The 15311-nt window shown below is 40.0% G+C and overlaps 1 protein-coding gene across 1 annotated transcript in view; it reads right to left on the minus strand.

The window, feature by feature from the left end:
• rhd (Rh blood group, D antigen) overlaps positions 1-15311 on the minus strand; it is a 42640-nt gene that overhangs the window by 16530 nt on the left and 10799 nt on the right. The window contains exons 3-5 of the mRNA XM_048558056.1: positions 13723-13873; positions 7078-7225; positions 2990-3150 (exon numbers count right to left, since the gene is read on the minus strand). Of these exons, the coding sequence (XP_048414013.1) occupies positions 2990-3150; positions 7078-7225; positions 13723-13873 (460 nt within the window). The remainder of the gene's footprint in view (positions 1-2989; positions 3151-7077; positions 7226-13722; positions 13874-15311) is intronic.

Below are 15311 nucleotides of genomic sequence, written 5' to 3' on the forward strand. Positions count from 1 at the left end.
CTTAGCCTGCACATCTTTGGAGTGTGGTGGAGGGGGGGGGGGGGGGGGGGTGGAAACCAGAGCTCCTGGAGGAAACCCACAAAGACAGTGGCCTGAGGGGGGAATTGAACCTGTGTTCCTTGCGCGAGAGGCAGAAGTGCTAACTTCTGTGCCACTGTGCCACCCCAAATTTGTCCAACATGTTTGAGGTTCTCCCATTTAGTCTGGATTAAAGTGAAGCTTGTAGGCTGGATGAGCTGATTGATCATAGATGTGGTACAGGAAGCCTTTAAAGGGAAGGAAATGAGAAGGAATGTAGTGGTAATAGGTGACAGTACTGTGAGGGGATTCACACTGCTCTCTGTTGCAAAGAGTGAGTCCAGATGGCTGTGTTGGCTGCTCAGTGTCAGGCTTTGGGATATCTATTCAAAGCTGGAAAGCATCCTGAAGCAGAAGGAGGAAGATCCCACAATCATGGTCCACACCAGTATCAACACTATTGGTCTGTCAAAAAATGAAGTTCTGTATTGACAGAATGATGAGCCAAACACCAAATGATGAAGCAAAGGTCATCAACTCTGCATTATGACTTGAGCCACATGCAAATTGGCATTGGGCAAGTAGGCTTACAGAGATGTGTGTGGCTCAAAGATTATGGGAGAAATGGGTTCTGTTTTGACACTCAGTAACGTCACGTCTGTACTGATGGAATGATTTCTATCTGATCCGTGTCAGGGATGGTGTCGTTGTCAACCACATAACTAGGGAAATTGAAAGAGTTTTATACTAACTAGTGGAGAGAGGAATCAAATTGGGGAAGTTGTTGAAATTGAAAACACAGACAAGATAAAAGGAAAAGAGATTAATACAGGGAATGATTAAACAGAATATGACAGAATAGGATAGTGAGTATTAGTCCAGGAGTCAACCAGCAGATACAATATACAAAGAGAATGAAAGGATAAATCTAAAGTATCTGTTTCTGAAAAAAAAATAGAACTCAGAAAAAAAATAGAAGAAGGGGCAAAGTGAGTGAACAATAATGTGGCAAATGGAGCACAATGTGTGAAATTGTCCATTTTGCCAGGAATAATAACAAAGGAACATAATCTCTTCAGAGTGGGAGATTGTAGAGTTTTGAGGTGTAGAGCGTTCTGAGTATTCTTGTGCATGAGTCACACTAGATTAGGACACAGGTACTGCAAGTAATTGGGAAAACTACTAGATTGTGATAATTTACCATGAGGGGGGTTGAATGTAAAAGTAGGTAGGTTATGCTTCAATTTTACAGGTCACTGGTGAGACTGCATCATGAGTACTGAATGTTGTATTGGTCATGTTATTGAAGGAAATATTTGAATGCATTAGAAACAGTTTGCCAGACTTATATCTGGAATGGGCTGGTCATCTAATGAGAAAAGACTTGAATCCACTAGAGTTCAGAAGAGTAAGAGAAGACTTGATTATGACATTAAATCCTGAGTGGTCCTGATGGAGGGCATAGAGAGGCTGTTCTCTCAGCTGGGAGAATCTATAACTAGGAATCACTGTTAAATATTAAGGGATAACGTGATTCTTTTACTCACGTAGAGGATTGTGGATCTTTGGAACTCACTTCCTCAAAATATGATGGAAGTAGATTCCTTGAATACTTTCAAAGCTGAGGTAGATGAATTCTTGTTAGGCAAGGGAGTGATAAGTATCAGGGATAGACAGGAATGTGATTTATTGTTACAATCAGATCAGCCATCATTCTTATTGAATGACTGGGTAGACTCAAGGGGTTAATCTTGCTTGTCATTCATATGTTTGTAGGTAACTAGGGAAAAATAATCTTTTTATATTAAACTTGAAATTGTGAGTTCTATAAAGATTTTGTGACATTATCTCTACGCTCCTTTCAGGAGCAACTAAAACTGATGGAATGCTCAACTTGGCCTTGTAATTTGTTGCAAAATCTCCATATAAATAAAAATTATGTTGAATTTACAGAAAAAATACTGGATAACACTGGAGATTCGAACAAAATGCAGAATCTGAAGAGATAACTCTAGCAAATGTTTCTGCCACTGAACTAGAAATTGTTCATTCTTTAATAAAGTAAATAACTGCAGATGCTGATGATCTGAACCAAAAATGAAAATAGCTGTAGAAACTCATCAGGTCTGGCATCTTCCATGGGGAGAAAGCAGAGTTAACATTTCAAGTTCAGTGACGCTACATCAGAAGTGTTCTTGTTTGTTATTGACAATTCTTTACCTTTCAGATTGTCTCGGATCATTTATTCCTACATAATATGTTTTTTATCCTTCCAAGAATTGTGAAGTAAACAACTCCTATTAATTTTTATGCATCAAGTAAGGTGGTAGGTCTGTAAAGATATCTATAAAGAAGTAAAATACTACAGATGCTGGAGATCTGAAATAAAAGCAACAATTACTCGAGAACCTGAAGCAGTTCAGGCAAGAGTTAACATTTTAAGACCAACAGGACTCATCTTCAGGACTGCTTTATGACAGCAAAACCCAACATAGACTTATATAAAATAGCTTTAAAAGCAGAAGTGCTGTAGCACTGGTAAAACATTACACAGAGTATTTTTCCTCTGTCTCAGTGAACAGAATATTCTACTTTGAGGCTTAAACTTAAAGCTTGCAAAGAAACAATACAAGCATGTAATATCTTGGCATGGTAATAATGTACTTTTTGGAGACAAATACACTGATCATACACCTTAGCTCTTAGTCTGTTTAAAACTGGAATGAATTGCAATGCTTACCTCAAAAGTTTAAAGCAGATCTATTATTTAAGCAGTGTCCTAATAGTATATACTTTATCCCTTTGAGTGAATAATGAAGCATTGTGATCCCACGCAAGCTTATTGTTTACAACCCAGAATAATAACAGTGCAACAGTAGTACAGTAATTATATGGAGGAAGCGGGTTAGTTGTCACTGATAGAATTCTGATAAACATGGTTAAATGAAGTGGATGAAAAATATTCTGTTACCATGTCTAATTTCCCTTTATTATGGATCTGACTGGAAATCGCAAACGTTGCAATAGTGCAAGCAGCCAAGGCATAGTAGGTGTTGTAAACAGCTTTTGCCCTATTTAAAGTAAGAAGGGCTGCATTAAAACTGGGCCAGAACATCCACAGAAAGCTTGTACCTGTTGGCAGGAAGAAGAAATTCAATCAGTGGACATAGGACTGCAAGATATTCAACATGACATTTGTCGAGAGAAAGGACAAAGATCAACCATAAACACGCATTATAATTTTATCCACTTGTAACAAATATTTCTCAACATAGTATTTACTACAAGTGGACTATCACACACTACAGGTTTCCTGGAAAATTGCTGAATTTGTTTATTTAATTGGCTGTTTTCTCTATTTATAATAATATTGCTGGTTTTTAAGGGCATTTTACAATGTTTTACTTTATTTTGTAAATTTTGAAAAGTAATTAGAAGCATACAAAAGTAAAACCAAACCTGGTTGTGGCCAGAGGGATAGAACTGGATTCTAAAATCTGACAAATGCAGATTGTTTCGGAGCAATTCCATCAGATAAATAGATGGGAGACACCACTAGATGAAAGTATCTTATCTGTGGTCCTATCTATTGTGGAGTGGTCCGAGAGATGTGTCAAACATTATTGGCATAATTCAAAGATTGGAAAGTTTTCTCATGTCATGATGAACATTTTTCCGTCAACAAATGCTGCCAAAAGCATTTTGCTGTTTACAAAATGTTGCTGTAAGGAAAATGGCTGCTATGTTTATCCGCATAGATGTTCAGATTCATTACATTTGAAGGATTTTAGGATTTATCTGAAGTCATATAAATACAGCCCCTCCTTTCTTGTCAAAGTGTAAAAATTAAGTAAGTAACTATTGGAGAAGTATTTCATTTTTGGTTTAATCTCTTTTTTCATTGTATTTAAATATTTTCCAAAAAACATTACTTTCTACATGAGACCAGAGTTGATTTTGGCTTGATTTCGCAGCAGTAATGATTGTGAAACTGTCAGCATTCATTTTTGTTGCTCATTTGAAGCTGGCTGGAGCTTCTGGAGTCCTCGTATGCATAATTAAAGACACACACCCAGAAATTACTTTCAATGATTCTCTACTCATCTGCAGGCTATGCTGCTGAATTGCAATCAATTAAAAATCACTGAAGTGGTGAGAATTTCCACTGTTGTAGTATTTGACTCATTCTAAAATAAACCCTTCAAAGTGTTATGTCTTCTTCAATGAGGCATAACTCAGATGTTTAACTACAAACTATGCTCTTTAATATTGTTAAACCACCACTTTAAACACAAAAAAATTTTATACTTGCAGAATGTAAAATTTCTCCGCTAGGACAAAAGATATATTCACTTAGGTTTTCATTTTATTTAAAGCATGTTTATTTTGTTTCATTTTCTACTGTAAACCTTTGTGTATTCCCCAATCTTTATTTCACTTCTGGTAAAACAATAGTAGAAAGATGAAGAGTAGTCAGTGCTTTGCGAACAATGGAATTTTTTCAAGTGATTGGTTGCTTGCCCTACTTGATGGCATCATTGTTGCTCTGGTGACTCTGGTGATCTCCTTTACTTGGTTCCAGAATCAGGTCTACTTTGGGAAAGGTGAAATTCACTCCAAAGAGATCATTAGATCTTTGATAAAATGGTGTGAAGCTGGATGAACACGGCAGGCCAAGCAGCAACAGAGCAGCAGGAAAGCTGACATTTTGGGTCGAGGCCTTCTTCAGATCTTTGATGGTAGCTTTGTTTGAGATTGACAGCAACTGTCTTTGCTTACCAACTGACTGAAAAATCCTGGCCAATATTACTATCCTTTCTAATGTACTAAGTAAAACTTCATCCTGCTAGCTACCAGTAAAAAAATGTCTCGTAACAATTGTTATCTTCTCTCGTCTTTTTTAGCGCATGGTATATTAGATATTTCACAATTCAATTTTTTTTGATGATTTGAATTGTAAAACATGGTGTGTAAGGTTGTAGACACGTTTGCTGCATTGCAATATATGATAATGACTCTTCCACACTTCAGCACCAAGGACATGGTCTGATTTTTATTGAGCATTTTCAAGAAAAATACACAATTCTTTAAAAAAATGCAAACATTAATTTAACCATAACAAAAATTCTTTATGCATACAAGTTTGCTTGCCATGATATTGAGACATAGGGCGGAATTTCCCCATTTTCAGTTAAAGTGTGTTGTCATGCGAGAAATCATGTCACCTGGTGTGCCATGACTCAATGATGTTACTCAAGCAATTTTCCTTTCTTCACTTTAATATTTACGCAACTGGGCACTGGGGGTCCATTCTCGGGGACTTCATGGGGCAGAGAACGAAATGTTCTTGTCACTGCTGCCACCTTCTAACATTCATGCCTCTGGCACCGATGTTAAAATCCAGCTGCACACACTTCAGATGCTGCAATCCAGGAACTGACCTTCAGCCTGTGGTACACATGCTTCAACATTCCAACACATGGCATAGAGGAGAGAAAACTCACTCCCAGCTTTGCAGGCGGGATCCTGGAGGTATTGGTGAAGTGTGGAGGATAGGGGGATGTAGTCCTTTCTCCAGCCAAATAAAAATCAAAAGAACGGCGGATGCTGTAAGGATACTGTCAGTTCTGAGGAAGGGTCACCAGACCCGAAACATTAACTCTGTTTTTTCCTTCACAGATGCTGCCAGACTTGCTGGGCTTTTCCTGCAATGTTGTTTTTGGTCTTTTTTTCTAGCTGACTGTAATGAAAGGCCACAAGAAGGGATCCAACCAGCTTTCACACAGATTTCAGCCACTTATGTCCTGAGTGAATTAGAAACCCTGACAGTATAGGAAGAAGGTCAGTGATCTTCTGCCCTCCACAAATTAAGTGCCATCATCTTCTGTCTGGTACCTCATGCTCACAGAGCCAACGTACTCTCTAACTCTGCCACTAAACACACATCCTACCGAGGCTCATGGAGTACAACTTTCAATATTAAAGGAGTCATGTCTACTCATCTTCTCAATCTATTAATTCTTCATCTCTGTGCTTCCCATTCAGTCACTCAGGACACATCACCATCTCTCTTCATGTGTCACAGCTTAACTACACTTTTATCCTCTTCTGTTATGCTCAAACCTTCCCTTGCAGTCAAAAGGTTGTACATGACAATGCTTAGCCTGATGCGGCTCATTGTCACTGAGCAACAACGGGGACCTCAAGAGTGACCATTCAGAAAGAGGTATATTTAGGGCAAAGATAGAGCGAAGAGCTGTGATCAGGGAGCTTAGTTGGTTCTTGGGAAGATAGGCAGAGCATTCCTTCTCCACAAAAATAATTTCAGCACTTTATTGAATAGAGCATCCCCGTTTGCTGTTTCAAGAAACGGGTAGTGAAACTGAAATTGGGTTTTCTGTGTGAATGTTAATTTTCTGATTTGCAGGCATAAATGAAGTCTTTCCATGGTTTTGGTTAGGGTTTCAGCAGAAGGCACTGAGAAAAGTTGTCAGTGGAGCAGGAGAGAAACATTCAACGTGTTATCTCCATTTGAACTTCTCAACATTTAAATGACTGGAGGGAGTTAAAATTTCCCTTAGGGAATGATAAGTCGTCAAACCTGGTGCAATTAGTAACCAATTTCACAACCTCAAGTTGTCCTAGTATGTTTTAGAGCCAATGAAGCATGACACATCCAGGACTTGGAGATGCTCTCTGGAATGAGGCAGTTGCAGCCAATAACAGAGCAAAGATTAAAAAAAATCTTAAACTAACTGATAGGTTTCCATGAACATATCTTTGAATTCCAAAGCCAATCTGTAAATTGACACATAGGCAAAAGTAAAGTTGCCATTGTTCCAAAGTATTTTAGGGCTATTCTCTCATTGGAGAGGAATGACTAGTGGTGATATAATGAGAGGGGTTAAACACCTCAGGTGAAGAGAGATGCTGAGATGGACAATCCTTCATGGTTACCTCAGCTGGTGCAGGAAATGAACCAATACTATTCACATCACTCTACTTCGCAACCCAGCTATCCAGCCAAATCAACTAACTGACCCCCAATGTGGTACATACCAATCATGGAAAAGAGGTCAGATATCGGGAGTGATCCTTTCTTTTCATGGCCTTTTTGTAGCCCTGGGCGATAGAGAATTCGTGACACTGTCAATCCAAACATTGCTCCGAAAAGGTGAAGATACATGGCACTAGTTTTGCGGTCAATCTGCAATAGAAAAGAACTTACAGCTGTTTGCATTTCAGTAAATTATGAATTAATTTTGAACATTATTTCTCTTATTCTAAAGCAACGTTACAAATAGCACCAGCTCCACTTCCCGAGGGCTTACTGAGGAGATGCCTTTGGAAAAATACATGGCCACAGGAGTATGAGACATTCAGCACCTCAAGCCTGTTTCATCATTCAGTTAGATCATGGCTGATGTGGCCCCCAATTCTAGTTACTCACTCTTGTTTCCCATAACAGCCTGCCACTCTAAACTTTCTTAATTCATCTTGAAAATGCAATTGAACTGGCAGGTACAGCCTTTTTTGTGGCAGAGAGTGACAATGTTTGTAAATGATGAAATCTTTAAGCCCATTCACCTGAGATAATAGACAGCAGCTAATGCTCTTTAAGGTGTAGATTTAATAGCTGGCTTTCATTTGACTTAGCTTACTCCCTACCCCTCCTTCACCTTTGGTATGTGCATTGTCCTTAACAGCTTTTGCTTGCAAATTAATCAATTGGAAAACATGGGTGATTTACTGGTGGTGGTTAATAGATGAAAAATGTCAGTAGTGACTGAATTAAAAAATGCATGTAAAAGAAATTTTGAATATATTTTAAAAGGGGTTGGTTTTCCCCAGTAAGTAAAATTGGTGAGAAAGGGGAGAATGTAAATTAGAGTTTGTGTCGAACTATGAAATGCAAATAAACAGTTGCGGATGATAGCTTGACTCCAGATTTAATAAATGGATGATTTACAATTTAACAGAGTTCCAGTTTTCCACTAGCCTTTACTTTTCTGAACAAATACTTCCTTATTTAACACCAACATATCTCTTTTTTGTAGATTCCCCTACCAGATGACATAATTTCCCTAAATCTACCTAATGGATCCCTGATTGTTTCATACACCTTGATAAGACCATCCTTCAACCACAGCTATAGCTGAAATTAATAAAATAGGACCTAAGGTTTGAGAACCTCAGCTATATCTTGAGTCTCCAGTTTCTGGTGTATGCATAATGTGCTCACCATTATGAGTTGTATATCCTTTGGCTGGTTCCTCCTGGAGGACAGGTAATCAAGGGGCACGCAGCAAGAGTTAGTGCCTAAAGGCACAAAAAGTAAGGATGGGGTAGGGAACTCAGCAAGATTGCTCCACCATTTAATATGATCAGGGCTGATCTCATCTTGGCCTAAACTCCATTTTCCTACCTATGCCCATAACCTCTTGACGTGTTACTATCTAAAAATCAGTCTATTCCTTCCTTAAACTTATTCAGTGTCCTGGTCTCCACTATACTCTGGGGCAGTGAATTCCGCAGATCCGTTATCCTTTGCTTCCTCATCTCTGTTTTAAATCAGCCCTAGTCTAAAACAATGACACCTCATTCTAGGTTGCTTCATTAAGGGAATCGTCTGCCATTTTTCCAATTCCCAATAATGTCTTGTACACCTCAATTAGACCTCCTCTTGTTCTTTAACCCTTGGTGAGGAGGCTTAAACAGCTTATTGTTTCAGAGTAACTGGAGTGTATACACCAGCCATGGTTAAACTGAATGATGAGGCAGCCTGGAGGTACTGATCGGTTTATGTTCCTGTTTCCTGCTCCTCTGATGCTGCTTGGCCTGCTGTGTTTATCCAGCTCTACACCTTGTTATCTCAGATTCTCCAGCATCTGCAGTTTCTACTATCTCTGGGCTGATAGCCTCCCTGGCTACCACCCACAGGTAAGCTCTCAGGGAGCATGGGAACAGAGTGATGCTGCTGGGGGTGTACTGACTGTACTTCATCTGAAATTGGGCCTTGACTAAATTTCTAAGCTTAGATTTCTAATGCAAATTGGTTACTTTACTAAGAACATAGCTGTAGAATGTCATACATCGTTCAATGGTCGAAACAATGCCAGATATTTTAATGGGTAAATGCAACAAGAAGATCCCTGAATTAATTCCTTCCATTAGCTTGTGGGTCATCATCCATAACCCTAACCCTAATGCATCAAATGGAGGAAATTAACAATGGCTGATGTTCCAAGACCAATTTCCTGTTACAGCTGTCCAATACAATCCAGGTATGGACAGAGTTGAGCTCAATGTTTTGACATGAGGACCCTGAGATAGGCAGTCAGCATCAATTAGAGGAGCTGGCAAACTGAGGATGCAGAAGCAGAAGGTGGGCATTTGAGGGACTCAAGCGTCAGCAGTGAGATTAAAGGGAATAGAGACAGCAGAGGCATCCCAGAAGCAGACAGAGAACAGTGATCTGTGTGGGACTCGGGAGCAAGGACAGTGAGGTTAAGGGGGCTGTGAGTGCAGAGAGAAAGGAGACAAGACTGCTTCAAAAGAATCAGAACGTGACACTGTAGGAAAGTGGTAAGTAATTGTTGGTATTTCACTCTGTTGTCTTCTGACTAGATATTATTTAAGCCACGACCATAACTACAGCTTAAATGCATTACAAAGATGATTCAGATTTTAGAACTGCAAAACTAAATTGCTCCATTTGATAGAAAATTGTTATGGTTGTTTATGCGATGTAAACAATAGTAAGATTTCTCTGGTCTATACTTAAATAGGCATCAGGATAAAATAAAAGCTAAGGTCCATATTCTATTCAATTAAAATATGCCTGAGGAGCTCAAGCCTGTGATTTGCACATGCTGCATTATTTGGTAATTCCTCAGTGTTCCTGGAAATCTGGATGTGACCCTGTACAAGAGGTGCCTCAGAGCTCCAGGTTTTCGAGCTTATTCTTCTGTTGGGGATCCCCTGTGCATTCATGAGACTGAGAGGGTGGTAGTAAGTGGATAGGTTCAAGAATCTCTGATGATATAATGATTCTGGGTGAAGATATGGCACAGATGCATTACCAAATGGAGATTTATTAGCCACTCCCAGAATGAAACATAGGAGATGTGAGGAGCAGTGTTCTGATCAGTAACAAGAACATCTCAGAAAACCTAATGGACAGGAGACACTGTACTGCTTTCTCTGTTTTCCCTCCACTCACATCATCAACATTTTTGTATGTGTTTGTAGAGGAAGTTTTATGAGTGGGTTAGAGTTTTGACTAGTGAGTAATATATTGATAGCTCATAATTGTTTACCTGTAATTAGATCTTTTTGTTTTGTAATAAATAGTAACTTCCATTAAGCACAGACACCTAGTCCATGCCTTACGCCAACCTGAATCTAAAAAACAGGTAAATTTGGGAATGCCCAATTTATTTTAAAAAGCTTTAGCATTTTGTTACAACCCCAGGAATATTGGGGCATGACTTTCAGTGCACTCTCCCAGTGAGGTGCGACAGTAAACAGGCACTCTTGTGGCATTAGACTGGACTCCAGGATAGTCCTGGTGGCTCAGTGTTTCGCACTGTGGAAGGAAACCAGAGCACCCGGTGGAAATCCACACAGACAAGGGAAGGATATGCAAACTCCATGCAGACCGTCATTCAAGGCTGGAATCAAACTCGGGCGCCTGGCACTGTGAGGCAGGAATAGTACCTGGAGGTAAGGTGGATTGGCTATGTTAAATTGTCCAGAGTGTTCAGGGATGTGTGGGCTAAATGGATTGTCCAATGGCAAATGTGGGATTATGAGTGTGAGCTGGTGGGGGGGGTTCTGGGAGGAATGCTCTTTGGATGGTTGGTGCAGACGTGATGAGCCAAATGGCCACAATCTGCACTGTAGGGACTCTATGATTCTATGATGGTATGTTGGCTACCAGGTGCCAGAGCTACAGGGCACTCTTAGTGGGGTGGATGAACAGCCAGAGGTAGTAATCCATATTGGAATCAATGACATAAGAAGAAAATGAAATAATGTCCTCCAATCAGTCCTTAGTGAATTAGGTAAAAAAGAAATTGGAAAGAAGGACTTGAAAGGTAGTAACCTCTGGATACCCCTGGAGCTACACAGTAGTTAGGGTAAGAATGGAAGGGCAGAGCAGATAAATGTACGGCTGAAGGGATGACATTGAACTCAGTATTTTCAAGCATTGAGACCATTTCTGAGGGAAGTGGAAACTGTACAACTCAGATAGGTTACACCTGAACAGGAGTACTGCCAACATCCTCGCTGGGATATTAGCTAATGCTGTTCAAGCAGATTGTAAACTGGATTGGCAGGGGAATGGGATCCTGACAAACAGTTCAGAGGGGAGAGAAGCTGTTATAGAATTAGAAGTTAAAAGGCGAGTGAGTGCAGCAGAGAAATATCGGTTACATAAAAATGAAGTGAATTTAGCAAGGCTAGATGGAATATGTTTTAATGCAGAAGGCACCAGGAATAAGACAGTCAAGCTGCTGGCAAAGAAAGGAACGTGGGAGGATGATATCATAGTTACGATTGAGGCTTGGCTGAAAGATGGACTGATTGGCAGCTCAGATTATAGAATATTCAGACACGACAAAAAGGGAGATAGAAGAGTACGGGATGTTGTGTTATTGCTCAAGGAGTCGATTATCCCAGAGCCCTAGTCTAAAACTAGTCTATCCCAGAGAGGGAGGATAATATCTTGGAAGCATCATCAAATGGGACCATACAGGTAGAAGTAGAAAACACAAAAGAGGGAAACACATTGGTGGTGATTGGTATAGGTCTCCAAACTGTCAGAAAGAGACAGGATCAAATCTGTAATTAAATTTCAAGGAAGTATAAGAATGATAAGGCAGCCAAGATAGGGATATTAACTGAGACAATTTTAATAGGCAGAGAAATTCTTAAATTGCATTGAGGAGATTACATCAGTCCAACCCAGTGGTGGGGAGCTACTTAGAAAGAATTCTGAGGAACAGGATAGATCTGCACTCAGATAGCTACAGATTAATCAAGGAGAGTCAGCATGGCATTGTGGAGGGAACACCATGTTTGACAAGTTTGATCATTTTTTTTGAGAAAGTAACCAGGGAGTGTTGATGGGACTAATGCATTGGATATTGCCTACATGGGCTTGAGCAAAGGTTTTGTTAAGGCCCCTTGTGACAGACTAGTCAAGATAGAAAGAGGTCATGGGATCCAATGTAAAGGGACACATTGGATCTAAAATTTTCTGAGAGGAAGAAAATGGATGATAGTGATTGATCGATGTTTCTGTGAATGGTGCTGTTTTAAGTAGGGTTCTGCAAGGCTTGCTGATGGTCCTTGCTATCTTTGATGCACATTAATGCTTTGGACTTCAATATCAAGGGTACGGTCAAAAGTTCACAGATGACACACAAATTGGTCAGGTTGGAAATAGTAAGAACAGGCATAACCTGCAGAAGGATAGCAACTGACTGCTCAGGTTGGCAGATCAGTGGCAAATGAAATTCAACACAGAAAAGTGTGAGATAAAACACTTGGAGAGGGCTAACAAAGCAAGGGACTACATTATGAATGTTAGGAAAGTTCCCTGGAGCGAGTTGAAGGTTAGAGTCATTTTAGTGTGCATTTCCATGGATTCCTGAAAATAACAAGGCTGGCAGATAAGCTGGTTAAGAAGGCAAGCGTTCAAGTCATAGAGTACAAGAGCAGGAGCTTTATGGTGGAATTGTATAAAGCACTGGTTAGGCCACAACTGGGACACTGCATGTAATTCTGGTCACCACATTATAGGAAGGATGTGTTTGCACTTGCGTTGGTGTAGATGAGATTTGTCAGAAAGTTGCATGGGCTGGCGGTCTAGGAATGAGAAATATTGAATTTGCTGGGATTGTTTTCCTTGGATCAATGAATGTTGAATGGAGACCTGAGAGTGGAGTAAACAGTTATGAGCAGTGTAGATCAGGTGGAAAGGGAAGCATTTTACTATTGGTGGATGGGTTAGTTTTCCATTCTTGGGGTGTAGATTTAGGGTAAGAAGTGAATGGCAAAGAGTAGAGTTGAATAGAGCATTTTTTCCCCAGATGATGATGGGAGTCTGGAAATCATTATTTGAAGGGTGGTTGAATTAGAAACTCTCTTAATAGGTATGCAGTATCTAGATATTCACTTGTGGAGCCAGTGCTTCCAGAGTAATGGAATAAGGGCTGAAAAATGGGATTAGTGCAGTCAGATCTTTGTTGACTAGCCAACAAATGATAGGCCAAGTAGTAGCCTCCTTTTGCTCTGTAAATGTCTATGATTCTTTCAACCTGCCAACAATTAGTCTCTGAACTTAGGTGTTGGGTCACTTCAGTGACATATCGAATGACCATTGGCGCCCACGAAATCATTCCTCAAAATTAATCCAAAGCAATGAGGTTAAAACCCAGGAAAGTTAATTGGAAAGAATGCTAGTCTGCAGGTAACGTTATTATCCATAAACTGATGAATACCAATATTTCTTACTATTACCTACAGAAAAATTGGATCAGGACAACATTAGATGTAAGAAAGCACTGACATACCACATGGGGAGAACTTAGAACAGACTTCTTTTGCCTTTCTAATTTTTTTCAATTAAATGCAATTAATATCTCCATTAAAAAAAACTCCCAAATGCAGCTTTTTCCTTCACTGTTTACTTACCTGAAACAAAAACTTCAGAAGCCATTTATTAGCAGTGAAGGATGTCACCTCCAGGATGGCCATCAGGAGTAATTGTATATGACTGGTATTTCCCAGTATTGCTCCTATTGAGACCAGTGCAGATACTGCACTCAGGTCTGCATGGATTACACTAGAAATAACAATAAGTTCAATTAGCCATAATAAGTGATCAGGAAAATGAACCAAATAAAAATAGATGCATACCAAGACAACGTGGATTGTAACAATATCCTTTCAGATACATCTGTAGAAACTAAAAGTTGTATTTATGTAGGGAGTGATATAATATTGCAGCTTTAACCATCTGCTTCATTTAAAGTAGTAACATTCAGTGTATCAGTGCAAACACTGGCAAATGAATCAGATCCTCATATTATACTGAGTGTGCTAAAGCAAAGCGGTGTGTGACTTCCTTAACACTTCCAGATAAAAAATTTCTGAAAAAAAGACTCATTTTGTTAGATTTTTCATCTTACACTCATCTGGACATTTCTCAAAAATACCAATTCAAGGGTAAACCCAATCTTTATATTGCATGAGTGGTAAGAGTGTTGACATGAAGAATGTACCCCTTAATGCTGATTTAACAGTTCACTACCAGGACTGGTTTAAATTTTAAGACAGCAGATTAATTCTGACTCTAATTGGTCAGTGCATTGCCCTGAAAAATGAACCAGCAAATGAATGTCACCAAATTGGTTGAGTTGAAACAGGCACAGTGCAAGTACATGTTCTTAATGTCTGGAATGAATCAATCAGAGTGGAGAGTCTCCTGTCATGCCTCCCCTCGTGGTATTCTTGTGAAATATCCTGCTAGAATGTAAGATGAGAAGTATGGACAAACTGTGTATTATCTTCTGCAATACTCAAGCCCTGTACTTCCAAACAACTACTGCTAATTTGCAAAATCCAAGATTCTGGCAGAGTAGGGCTCCTCACCAGAGCTCATCCAATCTGATCACTTTTCTTTATCTTCTTTCTTTGTCTGCCCTTTATTCCCACATTTCTCTCTCTTTCTTTTGGTTCTCTGGTCATTTGGAGCTCAGACATAAACGCGGCAGCAGCGGCTGGGGGTCTTTGATGATTGGCTTTGAGGCAGCTGGTTGTGGTCAGCGGCAGCACAGCTTCATTGATGTCCACAGAAGTGCTGGACCAGGGCTTTGCAGCTAAAGGGTAGCAGTAGCTGGGGCTCAGAGGAGGCCCAAATGGCAGCAGCGGCCGGTGGCAAAGAATGGCAGTGGTCAGCAACGTAAGGTGGCAGCAGCAGCAGAAGTCAGTTATGAAGGATCACAGCAGCAGCAAGGCAGCAGTTGTGGTCAAAGTCCTGTGAGCGGTGGCAAGGTCTGGCGTGCCTGATGGAGGTCAGCAGCAGGGGCTGATGGTGAGTACTGGTGGGTCTTGGCCCACCACGGGTGAAAACATGTCTGGAGCAGGGGAGAGTAGGTTTCTTGGGGAAAGCCCAGCGTGGAGTGTCTGTAGACCTACAGCTTAAGTAACGACTGTAATGTTTGACTTTTTAACTTTATTTCTTTATTTTTCCACCCTTTTTCTGAGAAAAATGTAGTGCT

The sequence above is a fragment of the Stegostoma tigrinum genome, chromosome 24, assembly GCF_030684315.1.
Source record: "Stegostoma tigrinum isolate sSteTig4 chromosome 24, sSteTig4.hap1, whole genome shotgun sequence".
In the NCBI taxonomy this organism is placed as follows: Eukaryota; Metazoa; Chordata; class Chondrichthyes; order Orectolobiformes; family Stegostomatidae; genus Stegostoma; species Stegostoma tigrinum.